General features: G+C 35.9%; 1 protein-coding gene across 1 annotated transcript in view; it reads left to right on the top strand.

Annotated features, from left to right (window-relative positions):
- The first annotated feature begins 5,719 nt into the window (after nucleotides 1–5,719).
- Nucleotides 5,720–24,443, top strand: part of TBC1D32 (TBC1 domain family member 32) — a 73,985-nt gene continuing 55,261 nt past the window's right edge. Inside the window, exons 1-17 of the mRNA XM_084202325.1 lie at nucleotides 5,720–5,746; nucleotides 7,848–8,002; nucleotides 11,253–11,414; nucleotides 12,565–12,742; nucleotides 13,367–13,438; nucleotides 14,629–14,754; nucleotides 15,636–15,714; nucleotides 15,872–15,972; nucleotides 16,059–16,120; nucleotides 16,600–16,744; nucleotides 17,481–17,540; nucleotides 19,418–19,517; nucleotides 19,787–19,924; nucleotides 21,289–21,381; nucleotides 21,638–21,780; nucleotides 22,502–22,626; nucleotides 23,560–23,761. Of these exons, the coding sequence (XP_084058451.1) occupies nucleotides 7,848–8,002; nucleotides 11,253–11,414; nucleotides 12,565–12,742; nucleotides 13,367–13,438; nucleotides 14,629–14,754; nucleotides 15,636–15,714; nucleotides 15,872–15,972; nucleotides 16,059–16,120; nucleotides 16,600–16,744; nucleotides 17,481–17,540; nucleotides 19,418–19,517; nucleotides 19,787–19,924; nucleotides 21,289–21,381; nucleotides 21,638–21,780; nucleotides 22,502–22,626; nucleotides 23,560–23,761 (1,941 nt within the window). The 5' untranslated portion in view covers nucleotides 5,720–5,746. The remainder of the gene's footprint in view (nucleotides 5,747–7,847; nucleotides 8,003–11,252; nucleotides 11,415–12,564; nucleotides 12,743–13,366; nucleotides 13,439–14,628; nucleotides 14,755–15,635; nucleotides 15,715–15,871; nucleotides 15,973–16,058; nucleotides 16,121–16,599; nucleotides 16,745–17,480; nucleotides 17,541–19,417; nucleotides 19,518–19,786; nucleotides 19,925–21,288; nucleotides 21,382–21,637; nucleotides 21,781–22,501; nucleotides 22,627–23,559; nucleotides 23,762–24,443) is intronic.

The following is a 24,443-nucleotide window of genomic DNA, read 5'->3' as shown; positions in this document are numbered from 1 at the left end:
AGTTTTGCTGAGCAAACTCCTTAAGAAGTACAGTGTAACAAAGTCATTTTAATTTAAAATTGTAGCATTTGTGTTCCATGCATATTTAGGAATGGAGATTACTTAAAAAAAAAAAATCTTTCTTACTTTTCTCTCAGGATGAAACATTCAGATCTGAAGGGCATGCAAGGATTAGGGAGTCCATTTGGACCAGCGAAAACTCACAAGAAATCCCCTGCTTATGTTTTGCATTTTCTTTAGAAGCATGGCCATTGGCGGCTATGCAACTGACTGAATCACAGCATAGGTAAGGCTAGAAGGGACCACTGGAAGTCATCTAGGCTAACTTCCCTGCTCAAGTCAGGTCATCCTAGACATGGCACAGGATTGTGTCCAGATGGTTCTTGAGCATCCCCAGTGGGGGAGACTCCACAACCTCACTGGGCAGCCTATTCCAGTGCACAGCCATCTGCACAGTAAAGAAGTTCTTCCTCATATTTAGGTAGAACTTCCTGTGCATCAGTTTCTGCCCATTTGCCTCTTGTCCTGCTGCTTGGCACCACTGAGGAGAGCCTGGCTGTCTATTCTTGACACTCCCCTTCAGATACTGACAGACATTGGTGAGGTCACCTCTGTCTCTTCTTGTGGCTGAACAGGCCCAGCTCCCTCAGCCTTTCCTCTTAAAAGAGATGCTCCAGTCCCCGCATCATCTTCATAGCCCTCTGCTGGACTTGCTCCATGACCCTCTTGTACTGAGGAGCTCTGCATCAAAGTGGCATTTCTGGGACAGCAGTACTGGAGCTTGGGTCCTTGTCCCGAATATATTGTGAGAGCAGCCCTACAGCTGACAGAAGACTTGCAAGCAAAAGAATTCCTCCCCTTTGTCTTTTGCTAACAGAACATAATGCAGTTCTGTTAGCAAAAGACAAAGGGGAGGAAAGCCCTGCTGCAGAGATGTCTTTGTGGGCTTCCATGATCCTACATTTAAATTGCAGTGGGATCTGCAACTCCATGACCAGGCAAAATGAAAGGAGACAAAAGTTCTCTAAATTATTTTGTATTTCTAATGTTGCTGCAACTGCCTTGCCTCAGCAGTGGAAGCATTTCACAACAATGCAGTGTACTACATCTGAAGTAAAAGGAGAAATGTTAAAGTTTCTTTTTTTAATTGAAACCCTGCAATGCTGTGAGATAGTTGGCCTAACTGGCTCTAGCAGTGATTTTAAATTATTAAGATCAAATGGAAGATTGGAACTGAAAGAAATCCTACAGACTATAATCTTCCTTTTAGTGATAACACATAACATCTGTAGTGTTTTGAACTGCTAATGTAGGGCCCACAAAAAAGCTTACAGTTCAGTCCAGAAAAAGCATACAATACAGGCTTCAATGGAGACAATGAAATTGATAATTTTAACTGCAAGCAACGGTAAATTACTAATTAAAAATATTTACTACTTTAGGAATGCTCCTTTAGTTTACAACTTTTTATCATACAAAAGAATAAGCAACTCTAACACTCCAGGCCAACATAGTTTCTTCATATTTTCTAGTGATGTTGTACATCCTATGTCTTGAATTACAATATCGACATCATCACACTTTGATTTAAACATATTATTAGTATCCATAAATACAAATACATATACATTGAAAGAAATGCTGCATTACAGGTCAGTAGTTCAAAAGTCAGACATTCACACAAGTCCTGAATATTGCTGCCACCTTCAGGAAACATATGATAAAAAAGGACCAAAATATTAATTAGAAAAGAAATGGAAATAAATTCAAGATCTATGATGCCACTTGGTTATTACGTTGGGAGATTAATTTTCATAAAGGCATAAAAAGATAATTTTATTATTCTCAATTTCCAATAAAGACCTACGTCTGATGCTAAGAGATCTGCCTAAGGCCAGTCAGAGCTAGTAATACAAGTCCTTGGCTCCTTGAAGTTCACAAATAGAAAGTTGTGGATCAAAAAATTATTTTATTGGCATTTGGATATGCACATTGACATTGAAGCTTATTTTGTCTTTGATTCTTTGAGGCAGTTACTTAGCATTGCAATATAAATTTTATCACCTCAGTTCCAGTAGTTACTTTTACAACTGCAAGCAGAGCATCTATTGAAAGTGCATCATAAAATACAGATGGAAAAATCAGTACCTACATATTCACTAAGTTACATTTTTAATCAATAACATTGCTGATTGTTATTGGACAGGCTAGTTCAGAGCTGATGCTTTACAATGTTATGCAAGAGTCCTATTGATTTCCTGCCAGTCTCTCACTTTTCAGAAAAAAAGTGATCAGGAACAGCAAAGCAATATCTTCAGTCTTTTTGAAATGTCAGCGTAACAAGTTTAATCAGCAAATAAGCAAACTCACCCAATTTAATTTTTTGATTCCTGTAATAGTTTACATGCATCTCATACCAGCTTAGCTCTCAACAGGTACATACAAAGTCATCCGATATAACTTTAGATCTGTCAGGACACTTTACATTTTGCTTGTTATGGAAGTGATATAAATTCTGTTTGCATGTGTTTTAACACAAGATTCCCAAGTGCAACTGATTGCATAAGTGCTCCAGCCTGCAACCCTCGTAACCATTTACCCACCAGTTCCTGAGTGTTTGTTTTAATGGAAACATCTATCCAGGGGTTACTATTTCCCCAGAGTGCACAGGGAGGAAAGGACAGATGGTCTCCAAAACAGAAAATTTCCTTTGGAGTTTATTTAAAAAGATTTTCCCATCAGCTGTAATATTTTAAGAAGTTTCCTTTTTGATATTTATGATTAGATTATGATCTAATGATGTTTTAAAACATGTTCATTGTTCCTCCAAATCTGGGTAACTGCCATAAATGTGATGTGAGAGGGCAATAAATGTCACAGCATTCATACAAGGGTTGATGAAGTGTCCTCATCTTTTACTTGTACTTTCAAGCCCTGTTTAAGGGATGTCAGTGTGCAGAAAGGTGGGGAAGACTTCTTGTGCTACCTCCAGAACCAGAATTCACACTTATTTCTCCTTTCCTAACTTTTTTCTTCCTTTTCATATCCTAGTCCCAGTTTGGAAAACTCTAAAGTGAGAATGCCTTGGCTCCTTCTGATCTTGATTTAGCTCTGAAAAGGGAGTATAGAAAGTTGCTTTTGTTTTGGTTTGGTTGAGTTTGTCTTAGTCAAGTGGAGTTTGCCTTCCCTTTTAGTTATTTGGTATATAGTCCTTTGAAAACTGTATCAGCCAAGGAAAGGCTGATAACTGGAATTTTAAGAGATACGGGCTATGCTAAAATTTTTAATCAGATACTAAACCCCAATTTCTTTAGTAGGTTTTACATATAGAGTCGGTGAAAGTCTTAGCTGAAGACTTGGAGAAACTAACTGCTGTGCATCAACTACAAAAAATAAAAATTTCTCCAAACCTTTGCATGTCATCCAAAAAAAGAGTGGCCTTGTTGTAAGTTACAGTGAAGGGAAAGAGAAAAGTCAGAAAGAGCAGAAAGAGGGGACAGAAATTATGTCTCAGTTGTAATGACATGGGCACCAACACAAGCTGTTTCCACTACCACCACCAGCTATAAAGAAGATTCTTCTGGTTTTCACAGTTTCCTTTTTTTCTGTTCTGCCACATTGAAGACACTGCAGAAACATTTTAAATTTACAGAAATTTGGCATACTGATAATTCAAATTCTGGGACATGTTCAAGGTATGGGGAGAAAACCGTATCAACTAAACTTTTCTATAATACTTAAATTACTCACATTCCTATAATGTCTCACAGTTTGAAACTCTGCTTACCTTATATGCTACACACTCTAAGAATTTGTGTATTGTTCCCTTTAAGTTTCTAAAATTAACAGTGCTGAGATGTTATGAAGACTGTGCCTTCCTGAACCGGGGTTAGCAGCCAAGCCTTCCTGTTCATACAACCAAGGGGGAACATCTGGAATATTTTTACCAAGGAGAAAGAATTCCCAGAGTAAGAGAGAGTGGAATTTCACCAGTGTGAAATCCACATGAACAATTTCACAGTGATTGCAACCTCTCTCACGTGACAGACATCCTTCCATGTAAACACACTGTACTTCAGAACAGTGTTGCTCACTCTGGAGTATCAACCTCAGAGGGTGTCTGCCTGGGTGCACCCTAATAATCATGGCCAACAGCATCTGATGTCTGACAGCTTTGCTCACAAGAAAGGGCTCCTGGTTCCAATGGCTGCAAAACGTGGCTGAAGAAGCAGGATGCAATACAGAAGGTTGGAGAAGGCAGAAAGGAATGGAAGGATTTCAGGAACACCGCAGGCATCACAAGGACATCTTTCTGTGATGCCACTACAAGTGCAACTTTTCTTATAAGGTTTTTTTATAAGACAGGGAAGGCTTGTTAAAGTGGAGGCTCTTTCAGTAAGGACTATGAATGCTGAACACTATGTACATTGATTTTTTTTTCTATTCCTTATCAGCTATGAAACTGAGATTCTGTCACTTGAATCACTGCTTGTGAAGTGATAAAGGAATTGGAAGTGTTGCACCACTGCATCTCTCAGTGGGTATGAAGACAGAAAAGAAGCAAAGTATTCTGATGCCTGTGAAGGAAGAGCCTGGCATGGATGTGGAATAAGCTGCTAGAATAATTAACGTATAGCCCACTCCAAACAATGCACTTAGAAGATGGGGAGAGTGCATGGCAAAGCTACCAAGACCCTGGTCAGTTTACTGGAGTTCCTTTGCAAGCAGTAGTAAACAGACAATTTTTCCAATTTTATTTTGTGGGTACCTGAGCACACTGGCCACATCCAAGCACTGAAGAGGTCACTGCTAAAGATATCACAGAAACTTTGTCGCAACCGATCAAAATCTGGTTTCTGAGAACCAGCAGTAAGAGAGGTTTGTGTTGCTCATGAATGGTCCCTCTCCAATAGAAATATGGGAGTTTACAAGCTTAAATCTACTGTGCAAGTGGATCCCCACAACTAAGTAGGGCTCTGTCAACTGAAGGGGCTACAGGCCCAGTTAAAGGAACAAGTCCTCATGGAAGGTTAGCGTTACATAGAAGATGAACATATAAAGGACACATCATCATGGAAGATTAGCATCACCCAAAATCAGAATCATCAGAAAAATGTAGGAGGAAAGGATGATAATGCACTAGGTAACACCTTGCATGCAAGCACTGAAAAACATTATGATGAGTGCTTACGGTAACCAAATTCTGGCTTATTATAGATGCCCTAATAGAAATTATTTCATATTAAACTGCTTTTTTGTGCGTGTGTTATGAATTTATTTATTGGAGAAAAAAAATACTATTTTTTGTAATATTTCCTTCATCACAGGAGGGAAAGGAGAGTCAAAGAGGAATGAAATATTCCTTGCCTTTCATTATTTTATTTACTGAGACAACCCGCTCCCCTGCTGATGTAAATTGGGAATAACGGCATGCCTGCATTCCCTTGATTTCAGTGGAAAACCCGGGGGCCGCCACCCCAGGCTGAACAGAGAGCAGCCGAAGCCAGGAAGCGCTGATCGCTCCTGAGCTGTGCTGGGATTGCCCGTACCGGCAAACCCATCCCGGCTGGCGGCGGAGCGGCCCCGGCAGAGCCGCTCCCTCCCCTCAGCGCCCTCACGGCGGCACCGCCATCCCGCGCGGGCGGGGCGCGGGCGGCCCACGCGCCCTCTCGCGATGTTTCCAGGGCCCGGCGAGACTCGGCGGCGGCGGCGGCGCCGCGGTTGCCAAGGGCCGCGGCCGCCCAAGGTGAATCCCGGCGGGCCGGGCGGCGGCGCGGGCTGCGGGCAGGGGCGGGGAACGCGCGGATCCCGGGGCGGCGGGCAGCGTGGCGGAGCCGAGCGGGTGCCCGGGCAGAGCTCGCCCGCGCTGTCAGCGCTAGCTGAGGGAAGCGCTTGGACCGACCGGCTGCTCGCCTCCTTTGTGGGTTGTCCCGGGAATCCTGGTCGCCGCCCCGCCCTGGTGCGCAGCCGAAGGACGGCGGTAAAGCGCCAGAAGGGGCCGGGATCCTTGCGCTGCTCGCGTTCTGTCGGGAGCTGCTGGCCTCGGCTTGTTGCTAACATTGCCTCTCTGCCCAGGCGAAGGTTGGTGTAAGGATAAATGCTGGCAACAACAGGCATGCAACAGCTTCTGAATCGTTGCCCGAGTTGTGAGGCAGGATTTACATTTGGGATAGTGCCAGGACCTTGAAAACACTGCCCAAACTGGGTTTAGGGTAAAGTTGTAATTTAGAGAAAAAATGACCATTTAAATGTTGCCTCGAAACTGAATGGGGGCCATCCCTGCTGGGAAATAACCCCCAAAGCAACAACCACCAAAAAACCAAGCACAACAAACCGCAAACCTTTACAAATGAAATGTAAGATATGTATCTTTGTTAGTGATTATGTAAGTCAGGTAAGACTTTTCGGGGCAAACTGGAGGTGGAGCTGCAATATTCTCATGATTTCTCTCTAAGAATAACCTGAGCAGGGCTTCGCGCTGACTGCCAGCGAGTACCTGGATACCTTGCACTTCTGAAATTGCCTAATACTTGGTGATGTATTTTTTCCCCAGGGGATTAGGATATTGTCCGATGTTTATACAGACCTAAAAGTGCGTTGACTTTGATTAAGTATCTTGAGATTCTGTGAGAAAAAGGAGGCTGCAAATCAGTGAGTTAAGATTATTGCAAGGGATTTGGAGTGTTGTGGTTTTTTGCTATGAGTTTAGTTTAATGAAATTTCTGGTAAGATGATTGAGTTAATATTGAATAATGATAGGTCTAAGTAAAATGTTCAGCAACTGTGCTACTTACCACGGAAGAGTGTTACCTTGGTGAACTATTACCTTTCATAAAAGATAACTCTTCCAGCTCGTGCTCTATGGCTTTTTTTTTTGGCTTTTTTTTTTCTTTTTCCTCTGGTTGATACTATTTCATACTTAAACTGTAATTTCCTATATTGTCTCTTCCAAGTGTGTGTGTATTGTTTATTCACCGGTGCTTAGAGAGTCTTTAATTTTTAATTCAGAAAAGTCAAATATCTCTAAGTAATTTTTCCTTAAATAGGCTAGAAATATTTAAGATAAATCTGCCACTGAGGTTTGAAAGTCTTCTTTGGCATATAAAGATTTTTAAGACATTGATTAATAAAGGTCAAAAATGAGCTTGTGTATTATTTTTTTTTCAAATTCTTGAACATTTAACCGATTGTCTGTCTTCTGGACTTGGCAGATGTTTCCAATTTCTCACTGCTTCTTCTTCTCACAGTTTTTCCCAGCAGTTTGTTTAATTTGACAGGACTCTTTCAGGTTACTGCTGTTGATTAGCACAGGGCAATTAAACTGTTCTGATAATTCCACATAGGCCTTGCAAAAGCTGACAGCACTTTCAGTCATGGGCACAGCAATAGCTCTGAGTAGAGGGATTCCAAAGTCAGAACTGGGTAGTAATAGTGGATGAGAAGCAGGTGAGAGACTATTTATAAAGTTTTTTTATCAAGATACAGTCATTACATCTGTTAAACCTTCCCTCCTTTTTATTTTTTTAGCTTACCATGTGGTCTTGTGCCTCTATCATGGGCAAGTGCAAATGGGAATATTTAAGCTTTTCTTAATGTAATATCTCCTTTAAGAATATTATGCTACAATATCAGGAGTTTTAGTGAAAGTGATTTGATTGTTTTGTTTTCAGTTGGTCTTAAGATAAGCTCTGTCAATTATTTCCTGTCTGTGATTTTGTCTTTTGATGAAAATCCTGTTTGTTGGTACCAGTAAAAAAGTGGCAATTTAAGGGATTTGTGCTTTTCTTAGCATCTTGAGGAAAAACAAAACTATGAGAGTTTCTTATTCTTCTATTTGTTTTCTACAGATGTCTCACTTTACAAGTGAAGATGAAGCTCTATTACAGTCTATGCTTAGACAGTTGCTGCAGAGTGTGAAGGAAAAAATCACTGGAGCTCCATCAGCAGAATGTGCAGAAGAAATTCTCTTGCATTTGGAGGAAACGGATGAGAATTTTCACAAGTAAAAATATTTTTTGCTGTTTTTAGTCTTTCGAAGAAGTTGGTATGTCTTAAACTGTACTATTCCTGGGAAATGTCTACACTTTATTTTGCTTTGTAAATGTGTATTTATACATATGTAGATATTCCTGTCACTAATCAACACTCAGATGATGCTAATTTAAAGAATAAAATTAATGTTGCCATTTTCTTGGTTTGCTTTTTTTCCCCATCCACTCTTGCTAATATATTTTTGCAGTAGTAGTAATTCATGAGCTGTTTGTGAGAGAGGAATTTACAAAGCTCTGATGCATGTGCACAAATAATGTACTAAATGCACATGTGACAAGGAGCTAGAAGAATTAGTCACTGGAGACTCTCACTTTATTTGACACCTGCTAGACAGCATAGTCATGTTTTTCAAAATAGAGTACTTTTTCAGAGGGCCATTTGGCTTCCATATTTGATTGCTCTCTCTGGCCTATGTTACTGAACATGTCCATCTTATCTATCTATTGCAATCATTGTTTTAATATATATTTTAAGTAAAACAGAAATGTATCCCCATCACACGTCTGTTAAATCAGATTTGACAGTGCGACCTCGCAGTGTGAATTCCTAGTTCCTATGCTCCTCTTTCCTTTCCACGGTGTTATAACTTGATTATTTTTTTACTACATGGGGGATTTTTAGTACACGGTTTATGACAAGCCAAGACAATATCAGGCTGAAATAACCTGAGGGCATTTTAATAAGGAACAGCTCTGTGACCTGGCTTCTGAGAAAGCTGGTTGCCTATCAGTTTTTTCAGAAGTGGCACTGTTTACATTCTCTTGAATTTACCTAGGTATTAGTATTCCTTTGTCAGTGGTAGGAGTTAGGTAAAAGTAAATAAATGAAGTCTAACTAGGGTTTATCTAAAATTTCACTGTAATTTTAAAATGTTGATGCTTGCATGTGTTCTGAAGATACTTTAAAAGTATTTTAGTTCAGTTTTAGTTTTTGTTGCCAAGGTATCGAATTTCACTGTTGCTTGTACTCTTGTGAATTTTGAATAATAGGTTGCCGGGTGACAAGCATGAGAGTAAAATAATTTGGTTGTAAACATGTCAAAGTTGAAAGACATGTAGTTCTGAAAGAAAAAAAATATTTAGAGAAGATGTATACAATAAAGCTCAAACAAAAAAAAAATTCTTTCTGTCATTTTTTCTAAGAACATAATAGAATACCCAGGGTGAGGGAGTAAGGTCTGTAAGTGGTTGAAGCAATGCCTATATAGCTTTTCCTTTTACAGTAGTGAAACCTTGACATCCATTACTCTTTCTTGTATCTTAGAAAATTGGTGATCCTAAAAATGCTTCTTTTCATGAGAACACTTTTAATTTACATTTAATGGAAAATCAAGTGATCTCTATATTAAGAACATGAGGATAACTATCTGATGCTGCAATATTTCTGGAGATATTCTTGGTTTGTTTGTGACCTGTGGCAGTATAGACTGGTTTTCATGGAAAGTCAGAGAGGTCATATGGTCATTTATCAGTGAGGCCATTAAGAAACTCTCTCCTTAACCTATCCATCCAGTTTGCAAGCTCTGTTATTACTAGTGTGTGCTTTTGGACTGTCCACTGCTGCTCTCAGCCTTTTGAGCGGTGGACAGTGTTTCTGCCTCATGCTTATTTTGACACAATAATTTTACCAGATTTTTGAGGCCTTCCCCTTTGTTCCCACTTTGATGTAGAAAAGACAGAAATGCAACATCCTCAGAAAGCTAACAAAAAGGAAAATTTAATCAAGTACAAAATTTCTGTGCAGTAGTAGACAAAAGGATTTTTACCTACATAAGTAGCATGTTTTCTGTTACGTTTAGAGGTATTTTTAACCCCCAAGTTTGGTTCCTTTGTAAGTCCTAGCAGATCAGTCTGAATTGATTCAGCTTGTGAAGTAGTATTGTCATTGCTGAAATGCATAATTGTTACAAAACATGTCTAAGGTAGAGGAATAATGCAGAAGATGAAGACTAGAATCTCAGAAAAAAAAGTAGCAGTGTGAATAATTATGTGGTTACTGCGCATTTCAGAGTGAAGGAGTCACTGCAAAAACAGATGCCCTGGAAGTGTTGCCCTTATAAAACAAAGGGATGACAGTGCATGAAAGCTTTCACGCAGTGGAGAGTTGTGTGCAATTTCACAAATGAAAACAAAAATAAACGTATGTTGCACCTTTCTTGAGACATATTTCTATTACTTTCACTGAGAACAAAAATGGCAAGGTAGGGGAAAAGAAAAATACTGACATGCCTGATGGAACCTGAGGTAGGCAATCTAGTGAGGAAGTATCTATCATACAATTTTGTGTACTTTGTTGTTTGTGTTTTGGGTTTTTTAATCCAAGTTAACATGAAGTAGTCACGCATCTACTTTTGATAAAATTAAAATAAAATTATGCATCTATTGTAACTATGTGATTACTTTTTTGTGTGTTTCTGTTTGCCTTGCCCTTTATACAAATCCTACAGAACTAGACAAAAAGAAAAGCTGATTTATTCTGAGCAGTACTCTTTAGCAATTTCTATAGGTAATATGAAGCTGGAGGACCCAGGGAGAGTCTTTAGTTTGAGATCTCTCTCTGATTATTCGATTCTGTTTAGCAAGTGTCTATAGGTATCTGATCATTAGACTGCAAATTGGTAAATCCTTGAATTTGATATGTTTGTGTAATCACAGAGAGCTGTTCTGTCAGTTTGATTGAGATCTGTGTATTGTCATGACACAGAATTTCATAGGCCATAGGTGTTCTCATATGCTTTAATTTATAAACTGTGTTTTCTGTGTATTTTCTAGTTTTGTATGTATAATTCATAAATAATATTATCAGACAGACATGTTTAGAGCGCTATAAGGACTGTTTCTTTTGGAATTTGAAACTTCTTGATACTTCCTGGTTTTTGTCTACCAAATCTTTACCTTTTTGTCTGAGTGAATTTTTACTTTTAGAAGAAGCACAAAGGGAAAATGTGCATTTTTGTAAACTAACTCTCGGTTTTGTTTCCTCTGTTTGGTGTTATTTCTTCCTACAATATGCAGATACTGACAATATTGAAGAAAATCAATTCTACAGTCCTGAAGTTTATTTCTATGCAAGTCATAAACTCTTACCTCAGAATAACAGATCTACTGGGAGAGAAGATAGTGGTTGTTGATATAATGTTGAAAATGTTTCATGGTGAATTCAAAGAGATATAGCATTTTAATTTTGCATATTTCTTGCAGCTATGAATTTGTGAAATACCTTAGACAACACATAAAAAATACTGTGGGACCTGTGATTGAAGAAGAAACAGAAAAATGTACCTCTGCTCAAAGTCAGGGTGAAATATCTGGCTATGACACACTTGTCCAACATCTCACTAAGAAGGCCCGTGAATCAAAAGAGTGAGTATATACCTGTAATTCACATCTCTATTTCTTCTTTATCGTGTTTTGAAAAAATATGATCTGAACCAATAACAATTCTGAACCTTTAACCAACATCAGTGCTAAGAAATTCACGTTGCCACCATGCATCGCAATTTGTCATGCTTTGTCTCGTCCTGGACTTAAGTCTGAAAACAATTGCATAAAAAAGAGAAGAAGCAAATATGTGAAATTTTTGAAGTATTTAGGATTTTAGAATTAGAGGTCATTTTTATGTTTTGCAAAATAAGAAAATAGGAAAATAGATGTTAGGATGACCATTTCTTAGATTGTGCTGTTTCTATAATTTTGTTTAAAGGATCAGGACCTTAGGGTTTTGCACATTAAAATTGGTAGAAGAAACTGCAATGAACTAAAAATGTATCTTATATTTTTAATTTGACATATAGGACGATATTAAATCACAGTATGATAATCTGTATCTTTGATAACTGTAAAATAAATAATTGTGGCATTAAAGTAAAAAATAATTTGAAATAAAACATCAGTGTTTTACAATAGGATGCTTTTCTGAAGTTGTTTTTTTTATTTTGAATTGCTTCCCTGTGGATATTATTTTGCAATTTATGGAAATTAGAAAAACCCAGGTTTTGTTGAAAGAAAATTATTTTGTGTGTATGACCTGTAATCAAGATGTTGAATTAGAATGATGTGTTCACTTTTACTGGTTCTGCTAAGGGTTTATAGCAAAAGAATAATTGGATGTTGAATGACAGGAAACAAACTGTAACAAGGATGAGAACTGGCCTGTTTTCTCAGGGACAGATCCTCCTTTCTGGTGGACTCATGTTGTTCTTTCTTTAAAACATCTCAAAATAGAATTATGATAGTTGCATTTCATTGAGTGGTTCTGGAAGGGAAAAAGAGTAGTTTTGTTGTGATTTAAAAACGTCATTAACTGAAACATGTAAGGTACATATATGTTTCCTTACTCCAAATAGCTTGGATTTGTTATTCATTAATTTCTGTAAATTCAGGGAGTTCAGGTCCAATTAGCATTATTTCATATTCAGTTATTCATGATGTAGCAATTTCTTTTTCTTTTTTTTTTTTTTTTTTGCATAGTGATTTTTATGTTCTTATATATTAAATCATCTTTACTTTGAAGATACAGAGAAATGATGCATGCCTTGAAGAATGTCATGATGGTTGTGGTGGAGTCTTTGATTGACAAGTTTGAAGAAGATCGGATGCATGATAAGGAGCTGGCTAGTAAAGCCAAGAAAGAACGGCAGAGTGGCTATTACACAGACAACTGTTCTGACAGTGACTCTTCCTTCAACCAAGTACAATGGGTTTTCTCTCTATGTTATGAAATAAGCATGATACTGCAAAATTGTCAAGTTTCTGTCAGCGGAATGGCCCTAGAGAAAGATTAATTTTTCCCATCTTTGTTATATCTTAAACCCAAATTATTTGCTTTTTTGTCAGTTTTAAATACTAAGCTTATACTAGCTATTTAGGCATAATGTGCTAGATGAGATCAATATGACGGCCATATGCTCCAAAGTACCTATCCAAGTATGGTATAGAAAGATAAAGATAAAATCATAACATCATCTAACTTTTATGATTTTACTTTAGAAGCCAAATAATGTGCAGTTCATTTCAGACTACGGTACTAGGCTACATTTCTTGCTGAATAAATTATTATAAGGAATTTTTTAAAGATACAGAAAATCTTGAAGTAAAGAAAATAAAATATGTCATAGTGATTTCATTATCGTCAGTTAAACTTTGGCCAAACAGCAGAAAACATTTAGAATGTTGACTTTACAGTAAAATTAGTATAAATGTTGAAGTCCTAATTACTAAAAGTAAATTAGGTATCAGAAAGACTGATGATTTTAATCTTCTGCTGTTCAGTTTAATAAAAGATACTAATGATCATTTTATAATGTGTATTACAGAGTTATGCTTTCATAAGTCAAGAACAATTGCAGCTGCTCACAGAAAAGCTTGACCCTACTCAGCCCAAGGAAGTAAGTTTTAAAACAGAAATGAAATATTGATGCAAATGAATGTTTTTTGCATATTTTAGAGTAGCCTGTATGTATATACAAATTCCTATGTACCTGAGTGGAAACTTTCTTTGTTCGTTCATTTATTTTACCTTCAGTGCAGAATCTACTCTGCAGCACAATATTTCGTTGTTTGTAACCATCTGGTTCAAAAGCTAGTGTTGCAGCAAGTATCTATATTTTTTAAGAGATTATGTGCTAAAGATTGGCATCAATCAAATCAATCAAACCAATCATAGAACAAAAAGTTGTTCCATGATAAAGTTACTGAACATTATTTGTCTTGTATATGTGTTTCTTGCCCTTCTTGGTAACTTCTGTGTTGCCCTGTAAGTTACCCCTGTCCAAAGAAAGAGGTGCCTGCTGATTTGCCAACGACCTGCTGCCAAATGGAAAATATAAATCCAAGTTAGGTTGGCTGTCATGTCAGTGGCAGTGCTAATTTGTGTCTCTAACCAACAACCAGCACCAGCTGCTGGTATTTTTGAAGCTTGGAAAAATACCAGTTTGAGTGTGCTGCCTTGATAAGACTTGTTGGGGCTTGTCTGGCCACTGAAACAGGCATGGGAGGTGGGAGGTGGTACAAACAATTTTTTTTATTAGAACACCAGGTAAAAAGTCTGATGCTATTAAATGTTATTAAAATGTCTTACAGTTTGTTTCAGTAAGATGAAATAAATTTTTAGAGATAACAGTTGTCTATGAATTGGAAAAAAAAAGTTACTTGAAATTACTTAGAATGCTGATGAAAATTCAGCAGTATAACACAATGCCTAATAACTGTGTCTCCTTCTCTGAGCTGAGAGCTTTAGAGAGCTATATTCCCCAGTTTCAAAATATTTGATTACAGGCAGAAAATAGAACATAAACCTTGTATACAGTATTGAAAACCCATTTAAAATGGTTTTATTACTTCTTCGAATGCGCACATTTTCCCCACTCAGTGATATAGTGTTTTGTCTAAATAGCCATAAAAAATATAGCAGAAGATAAGTATTTGTTATTCCTTATCTGTTCTACAGCCAGGTTCTGTTTCTTCCTGTCCTCCCTTGCTCCCTCCCTCCCTCCCTCTCTCCCTCTAACTTGTAAATTACATATTTCAGAGGCTGCTGTGAATGGATTTTTGGTGTTTATCTTTTTGACTGCTCCAGGTTCGCCAAGAAGCTTTGCAGATGCTGTGCTTGGCGCCTGCCTCTGATATCCTGGGTTCTGAGAGTTGGCCACGTCTGAGTGAGCATCTGAAAATCTCTCTGGCAGATCCTGATGCAACGTTCAGTGTAAGGAAATGTTTTGTAATTAAATACCAGACTTGTGTCCAAAGAAAGGACTACCAAAGTGGCGTAAGAAGTTACACCTCTTGCATATTATAAGTAGTGCAGCAGGATTCAAGACGTTTTATTATTTGTGTGTGAATCACATAAACTATTTTATTAAGTAACAGAAATACAGGATTCCAGTACATTTTGATTTAAAGGACTGCAACAGGCTTTCAATAGGATTTTGAGACACCGAAGTAGTCATTTACATTTCTTTTAATGGCAGTGAAGACATTTTAATTTTTTTTAGCAGAAACACGCGTAAAAAGAATGGACAGAATGGCTCTGTAAAATAGGTCATGTTAATATTTCCTGTTCAAGCAGGTTTATGCCCCATGATGGTGAGAAAATGATACATAGTAATATGACACAGGCAGTGATGAGGAAAAGAAATGACAGCTGCTTAAATGGCTTTTAGATTATTTATTATGTCAATTAAACTTCTTTGCTTCTTAAAATTTTAAAGTGGTTACCAAATAAATAGGAAAGTTGCCCCAGCTGCTGTCCTATATTTCTCTTTCACCTGAGTTCTACAATTTATTTTAAAACAGTGATAATCACAAGTTACTGATTCTGAATGGAAAAGTGATGTTCCTTGGTCCACTTTATAACTCAGCGAGGCTTTACATTGGTGCTGTAGTTCAAGTATTTGAATAAAATTTCCTTTAAACTGGAGATTTCTGTGATCAGAAAATATATTTTTATAAAACATGCTTAACATCTGCACAGATGTCTAGATGAATAATATATGACATTAAGAATAAATGACATATTGATTATTTTGCAATTATGATACACAGTTAATGACTATTTAATACATTGCTTGCTTTTTTCACTCCTAGGAGAAAGTTCTTAGGTTCTATGCAAAAACCTTTTCTTCTTCTCCATTTAATATGACAAAAGAAGTCTATGCAAGTTTAGGTATGTGCATTTAATTACATTTCAAACTTTGTGGGTTTTGTACTTTTTGACAAGTTGGATTTTATAATGAAGGTTGTATAAGACAGTCTGTTTTGTCACTGTTGTCATGGAGCTGAAGTGATTTTTTTGTTTTTTGGTTTCTCTTTTTTTTTTTTAGCACAACACTTGGAGTCGTACTTTCTTTCTGAAGAATATTCTCTTAATATTTCAGCTGGTCTGGATGTATCTAACTCAGATGTAAATCGTTTACTTAAAAAGGTATAAATGAACTTTCTGTCCTTTTTTTATCAGTACTGAAACATTATGCATTAATTATTTTTTAATTTTAATAATTATGTTTTCAGGTTCGCCTTTTAAATGAGTACCAAAAAGAAGCACCATCTTCCTGGATTCGACATCCAGAAAAGTATGTCTTCAAAACCCTGTAACTGTTTCTTAATTTAATAGTTATTGGCATAAAATAAGATGCATGTAGTTTTAGCAAAGGCTTGATTACAGGATGCACAGTGGCTGGTCAGTGAAATAAAAGTAGAGGGTGAGAAATTAAAATGGGGAATTTGCATAGGAGTAATCATATTAAACTGCTTACTTAGCTTTTGGAGTGTTCTAAGTACTTTTGAACAAAAAATAATTTGGATGTAAGTGTAGCAAGTGTGATACACTTAGGAGATGTAATAACTAAGGAGAATATAGATGCATTTTAATTTTATTCATAGTATTACAAGGAATTAATGCCCATACAAGAGCAAGTTAAAGATAATGCTGTTGGTATTTATGATTTATCTGAACAGGGTTTTATGAGAAGATTGTTCTTGACTATTGCTGGTGGAAGGATTTCAGTGATTTTTTTGTTTCCTGTCCATTTTTTCCTATTTCTGTCATAAGGTATATGGAAGAAGTAGTGGAGAGTACCTTGTCACTTTTGTCATTAAAACACAAGCCTAATCATCCTGCCTCTCCAGATTTCTTGAGTCCAATGCACTTCTTGGCTTTGCTAGATATCAAAGCAGTGTGGTTTAAGAAGTGGACGGTAAGCAAATAATCTGCCACCCAACAACACATAACTTGTTCATGTCAGACATTTATTTTGAAACTTTATGGTTCTGACATCATGGACCTATTGTGTCCTATAACAGCATTAAGGAAGTGCAGTTTCTTTTTAGACTTTTATGTCCACTGCTTTTCAATATTACTCTCCACCTCAATTTCTGTTCAGTTAGTTGTTTTCATGAAATTTAGGATTTAAAATGAAATTTCAGGATGTTTTCATGAAATTTAGTATTTTCTGTGCTTTGTGTCTTCACTCACTTTGGAAGAATTGACTGACAGCCACCAAAAGATGCAAGTATTTTTTTGGAAGAAGCAATGAGCATGAAAGAACACATATATATTACACACTACACACAACTTGCTAACTTCAGTGGACATAAGAACTTTTTCCAGCCTACTATATATAAACTTACAATTTAGGATTTGCTTAGCAATTTTAAAATGCATTGTTTAGCATTTCAGTGTACATTTCTCTTTTAACTATGTGTTCTGCTACACTTTTTTGTAATGATGGGGAGTTTTTTTGGCATAAATGTACTGCAAACAAAAGTCTCAGTTGAATATAATACTGGCTTACTCAAGCTGGAGTTCATTACATTGACTATGTACTGTATATGGGATCTCTGCTGGAACAGAATCAGAGATAATTTCTACTTTTTAGTTAAAAACCAGAATGTTTCTTTGTAGTTGACATTACATCTTTTTTGTCATTCAAGCATGCATATTACAGCAGAAGAGTGGTATTTAGGCTTCTGGAAAGGAAATATAAATTCTTGGTAAGTACTTCTATCAATATACTTTATTGATTATATATGCAATAATAGTCTAAATAAAATTTATTGATAGAACGCATGGTAATGGCTTGAACCTGAAACATGGTATTTAGATTAGATATTAGGAGGGACTTCTTTTTCTGTCAGGGTGGTGAAACATTGAAAAAGATTGCCCAGAGAAGCTGGGGATGCCCCTTCCCTGCAAGTGTTCAAGGCCAGGTTGGATGAGGGTGCAAGGTGTCCCTGCCCGTGACATTGCTTGGAACTAGATGGTCTTTAAGGTCTTTTTCAGTCCAGGCCATTTTATGATTCTATGAATTACAAGGGCAAGTGTACTTGCAATGTAGTCTTTTTTTGCACGCAGTGGTTTGGACAATTTTTTTCCTTTTTTTTTTTTTTTTTTTTTTTTTTTTTTTCTTTTTTTTTTTTCTTTTTTTCAGTAGCTATTCCATGTTCTTTAGCTAGATAAGCCCTTTGGATTTTTGATTTTTTTTTTTCAATTTTTCTTTGCTTAAATGGATTATTGATAAATCCAAAGAAGCATATATGGCCAGCTCTGTGGAAGGGGAATTTGGATATTTTATTGCAGGTGTTTACTTAGGATTTTAATGTATTAATTTGTTATGTTTCATTCATATTTAGAATTATTTCCAAAAAAGCATAAAAATGAAAAATTATGCATGATAAATATCGTAAATACAGTGTATTAAATTTGGATTTTTGTTGAAAACAGGCTAAAAAAACTGCCATTATATTCTCTGAAGCATTAAGGATGCAAAGTCAGCAAGATAAATCAAACTAGGAAAATATATTTTTATTTTTATTATAATAAAATTAATTATATTTTATATTTATATTATAATATAGCTGTTAATCCTATCATATATTTTGTATGGGCTGATTTCTTTACTGGGGTAGAATTTTCATTGTTTTTAATGAAACCACTGTAGATGTGAGATCCATTCATATAAACGGGACTTGGCTATGTTTTATAAAATCTTGTCATACAAATGAAATCAAATGTAAAATATATGGGACCAATAGAACCTTAAGATGGAGAAAAGGAAACAGACAACTATAAGAGGCCTTTATCTTTTCTATTTGTGTGCATAGAACAGGACATAGAATAAAACATGATCCCTGCAACAAGGGGTTTATAATGGAAAGCCCATAAGCAGGGTAGTCTAATCTAATTTATAAGCAAGAGTAAGCATCTGATTAAGGTTGGGGTTTTTTTTATTGTGTATATCTGCATATTTATACTTGTGAATAAATCTTGGCAGCTCCAAGCTGTAATAAGTCTAATTTATCCTCCCAGATCATAAGAAAATAGAAGAAATTAACTGTATCCAACCTGATACCAGGACAATGTGTTTGTGTTTCCATGCAACAACAATGCTTATAACGTTTAAACTTTTATATACCATGGTTAGATTATAGTGCTATGACAATGATACACCACCAAGAACAGTAATAGTACTGGCACCTGGCAACCAAACCTGCAGTTTAGTAAGTGTATTCAAGACAAAGGTTTTCACCTGTGGAATTTTAAAATCTTCCACAGTAATGACAATAGGACATTCACAGATTGCTGTTGACTTCTCAAAGCACTTCCATATTCTCTGTACTCATTTTCATAGACTGTCTTTATGTGTATAGAACTGGTTGTGTGATAATGTAATAATAATGGTGATATATTTTAATAGACCTGTAAAATTTTGCCTACTCTTGGCTGATACATCCAAAGCACTGAAAAATGAAGTCATTGTAGTGAAAAGGATATTTAAATTCTTGTTTTGAAGGGCGGTACTTGGATACAAGAGAGAATGAGTTTATTGTGAAATATCAGGTACTTTATTATTTTGTGTTTTATTCCACAGATTAATGCAGCAGTCCAGCAATGTCTTGATTATTTTGAATTTTGCAAGGCAGCAGCTAATAAAAATCCCAAAGTCGGTGACTTTTCCCAGCAGCACTGTAGTGAGTATCTTTGCAAGTCTCACATTAAATGCGTATACATCCACATTCTTTAGGCTTTTGAGCATGCTACCTCAAGAGGAAGACATTCTAGCTATTTCATTCCCCAGATGTTGAATGACTGTCTTTTAAGAGAAAACTAATAGCAGTGGTTAATTTCTTAAGCTGTCTTTATATCCAAAATGATCTGCTTGTGTTGCAGGGAGCAGCTAGGGGTACTGTAAAGTAAACTACAAGAGTAAAGTTCTAATTTTTTTGCTTTATTGTTATAGGTGATACGCAGAATTTTTCTTACACTGGACCAGAATTGCAGTACATCTATTTTGTTCATTCACTGTGCCTCTTAGGAAGATTGTTGATCTATAAGGAAGGCCAGAATCTATTTCCAGTACAGCTGACAAATAAAAAAGGTAGGGAGAGTTGAGGAAAATAGAACCTGTTCAGAAAAACTTTGTCCATTCTTGATATATATTTATATATTTTCACTTCAGTATTGTGGGTATTGAAAAACAATACTTTGTTCACCAATTCTGAGCCTGGAAACTTTCATAAAGGTGGTGTGTGTGTTTATGTATCCATATATGAGAATATTCACCCAGTTTTTTATTCCTTGATTATGTGGTTGAATGGATTGCTTGTGTGTTTTACCTTTAATACATTAATTTTGTGTTGAAGGACAGTTGGATCAGTGTGTCAGTGATTCAGTTTTTCTAGGTGTCATTAATGGCTTCTGTCAAACCATTTGGTGTAATTGGTTGGAAGGGAGACATGTTCTGGGGGCCAAAACTAGTTTTCAGGTGTGAAAGAAAAATCTGTATTTCAAGCTAATTGCAAATTGAAAACAGGTTAATTAAGCTAAAATAAAAGTAGAAGAAAAGTTTCATACCTGTGGAATGGAGGTGTTAATAGGGACACAAGAAATGAGATGGAAAAGCTCTTCAACAGAGAGAAATCTACATGGTGCAGGGCTGGCAAACAGAAGCGTGTGAGGGCAATTGCAGTGTTCCACTGTTTTAGTGTCTCTATTATTTCAGTGTAGAATTCCAGACATTACTGGATACTTGTTCTGTGACTTGTCTTTTGTCCCTCTGGTTAGAGGATCAAGACTTGATAGATCCAGTGTAGAACTGTTGTGAGTAAGAAACATCTACTAATAAACTGCTTTTGTCATTTATGCATTACCACTGTAATGCCCATCCAGCAGAGATCCAGGGATGGTGGTTGCTTATTTCTTACTCATAAAATGTAACAATCTTGGCATTTCTTTTCTTAACAGTGTCCTTCTCATCTTCATAGATGGTAACTCTTTCCTCACAAATTAGCTGATTTATTAACATGCTTACATTAAATTTGGAGCAATTTTTCACCATCTTGCATTTAGCTACATTTGTTGCTTTTGTTCCAGACCTGAGAAAGAGTTATGTGACACCTTGTCTCTTTTCCAGTTGTTTCACTTAATCTAATAGTAAGGTAATGCTTTTTTTCTACAGCTAGTATTTTCAAATGTTGGCTGCCACTTTTTGCAGTGAAAGACATTTCAAAATTTAAATTGGCTAAATTGAGAGCAAGATCTTATAAGGTAATCATGAAATACCTTAGTAGAGTCCCAAGGACACTTATGTCCTTTGCTTTATAACTTGTACATAATTGATTACCTCTCTACAGCAAAGCATTCTTTACATATATTTACAAAATCCATTTTTTATTTGGAAAATTAAGCTAAGTCTTTAATTTACAAAGTACTTTCTTTCTTCTTCTTTTTTTTTTTTAATAGGTACTGTATCCATAACTGATGTATTGGTATTATTTGCTCAACTTATTTATTACTCTCCAAGTTACCCAAAGACAGCTTTGGCAGCACATACAGGTAAATGTTTTTTTTTTTCCTTATATGCTAATATATTTACTTATAATGAGGCATATGATAACTTCTTTTGCAATTTTTAATTTGTGTCTGTCATTAGTGCAGTTTTTCTCTTCCCTTCCACCTCTACCCTTTCTTCCTCCCTCTATGTTGAATCAGGACTTAGCAAAATTAATTATAATTCAGAAGCAAATACAAAAATCAGATAGAGATATTTATGTAAGTTAAAATATAAATAAATATTTCTTGTGTTCACCAGAAAATTATTCTCCAGAAAGTCTTGTTATGGAGATTCTGCAGGTATTTTGTGATCAAATAGGATGTGCTGCTAAATGTTTGTGTACAGATACAGTGATAGATGCCCTGCTTCATCCTGTTCAAAGTTTGCTGAATGGCTCAGAGGTTTGTAATAATCTTCCAAATGATTTTTACATGTATAGAATATTATACTTTATCCGTATTTTCTATGTTGAAGGTTTATTTATTAATGCAATATGGTAAATTCTATGGTATTTTATATGTTGACTATCATAGTGTGCATTGAATAGTTTAGTCTGTCACTATGATTGGTCTGACATGGAAGTCTTGTGAATAGTAGCAAAAATTGTGCTGTAGTGAGACTGTTTCCTTGGGATAAAATACACTGTTTAATTTTTTTCATTGGTTTTGGCTTTCTTCTGTTTTCACTTGGGTATTTCAGGCATAAATATTTTCTCTACGTTCTATTTGAAAGGCAACCTACTTTTAGTTTTTTAACTCAGTTGGCAACGTGTAAGTTAGGTGTTCTCAATAACTAGTGTAAATAAAATATATAATTCTCCATGGAAAGCTACTATTTTCTGGATTGTTAAAAGAAAAAGTTTTTTTTCTAATTTTTTGGGGTTTTTTTCCTTGTAAACATTTTTATAAGGATTATGAAAATATTGGGAATTAGTGCCCTTTGTGAAGAAGATTTCTGTGTAATGACATTTGAACATAAACTGTTAACTTACTGTGTTTAAGATATTAAGAAATCATCAAAAAGGTGACCTTCAGGTTCTGCATGCCTAAGACAGACTGAAAAAACAGCTTTCACAAAATCATTGAATTTAAAGCTTCCCTTTTTTTTTACTCTTCCATATAGGTATATATAAACTGCCTTGAAACAACTTTACTTGATGTAGCTGATATTTTGGCAAGGATTGCTGCTTCAGAAGATGGTCTTCCTCTTCTTCTTTATGGAGGAAATGAAAAAAATGCCAAAGACAGGTAAGAGTGTGTTAATGGATGGCATTAGTGAGCACTTCAATGAATTACATTGTTCTTACGAGACTTCGTTTGCTCAACTTTCATTTATCTTTAACGTGATGCATTTTAGTTTTGTTTGAGTAAAATATCTGATTATAAATTAAAGTAGTAAGTGTTTTATAGAATGTATGAAGGAGATCTTTATGTGTAGAACCAGATGAAATGACAATGTAAAGAAATGCTAATAAGGGAGATTTTAATGTTTTTCTTCTTTTTCTAATTCATGTGAGAGCTTTCCTTTCTCTGAATATAGTTCCATTATATTTGTAGTGTTACTTTTCAGACCAAAGGCCTCTCTTCTTCAATTTTCTTTGTTTGATTTTAGAATAAGTATTTAAACTAACCAAATTTATTGAAAGAACGGATTTAATGTAGGAATCACATTTCAGTACATCTAGTAGAGACAGATTTTGTATAGGAAGCTGCCATGTGTAACACTGTACCTAACTTAGGATCAGTGGGTTCCTGTGGGTGGAACATAGTTAGCTGATGCTAAAACTTGTAACAGCAGTAAAACTGAGATGAGCTAAGCCGCAGGTCATGAAAATGTTTGGAATGTGTGTCTTCTAAGTGGAGAAATCTCCAAACTGTCTTCCCAACTGGACTCCTATAAAACTTAGAGTCTGTGTACTTCATGATCCTGTGGGTTGTGTGGAAGGCAATGGATGTATTTTTGCATTGCATAGAACTATTTGTCAAGGTGACATCACTTTCTCAAAGTTTCTTTTCTTCTGACTGGTGTTACAAGTTATAACACAGTTTGTCCCTCTGTAGTGGATCATAGTCTCTTTCCATAGCTTCTTTTTCCAAAAAAAATTTAAATAAGTTTAGTCAGAGGCTTTGCTTCAAGGCTTATTACAAAACAAAATTTTAAATGTATTATTTTATTTCTAGTCCTACAGCTGCTCATGTGCTTGTTCAGTTCACAAAGAAACTTCTTCATGATGACATTTCTCTTTTATCTGGATCTGAGTTTATGCCAGTTGTTAAAGGAGCTTTCATTTTTGTATGCCGTCAAATGTACAGAACTTGTGAAGGCCTACAGATGCTAATTCCTTATGGCTTGCATGAATCTATTGCAGAGGCCTGGAGAAAGGTAAATTTTGCTTTTGGATTGGGAAAAATCTTACTGTAAGAGGTTCAGCTTGTGTGATAGTTGTTCTTATAGGTTAATTATTTTTAAGCAGTTAAATAGTACATGAAAATGTTGTAAAAATGAAGTTCTACTTGCAAATTTTCCTTTTGAATCTGAACCTAGCAGAAATATAATTTGAGACTTCTGTGCCTAAGATTAAAACAGGAACTTTTGATGCATTGGTGGACCTGTTATTCATTGTCCTTCATGATAGATGTCACTCGAGGTCATGATAACCACTGACCACCACAGATCTTGCCTTCACTCTTGGTTTGGGATATTTTGAAAGAAAATACTCCTAAATGTGCTCTTATTTATTTTTTAGTTAAACTGGTTTGTGTCAGTTGGGAGATACAGAGAAAAAAAAGCAGATGGCAATTATTTGTTAAATAGTGAGGTTACATTGAAGTATTCTCAAGAGACCATAGTGAGAAATGCCAGGCAGGAGTTTTGTCTTACCTGTGTACATGGATTTTTTATGAAGTTTAGATTTGTTATGAAGTTTAGATTGTACTTTAACTTCAGTTTGACTGCTAGTCCAGTGTTTTTTCTACATGAAAGAAAGAGCTTGGATCCAACAGTTCTGTGGATTTTGCTTTTTGTTATCGCAGAATCACAGAATGAGTAAGATGGGAAGTGACCA

Source organism: Fringilla coelebs, assembly GCF_963513975.1.
Source record: "Fringilla coelebs genome assembly, chromosome: 3".
Lineage (NCBI taxonomy): Eukaryota > Metazoa > Chordata > Aves > Passeriformes > Fringillidae > Fringilla > Fringilla coelebs.
The sequence above is the reverse complement of the archived record's forward strand: the minus strand, read 5'-3'. Positions and strand labels throughout refer to the sequence as shown.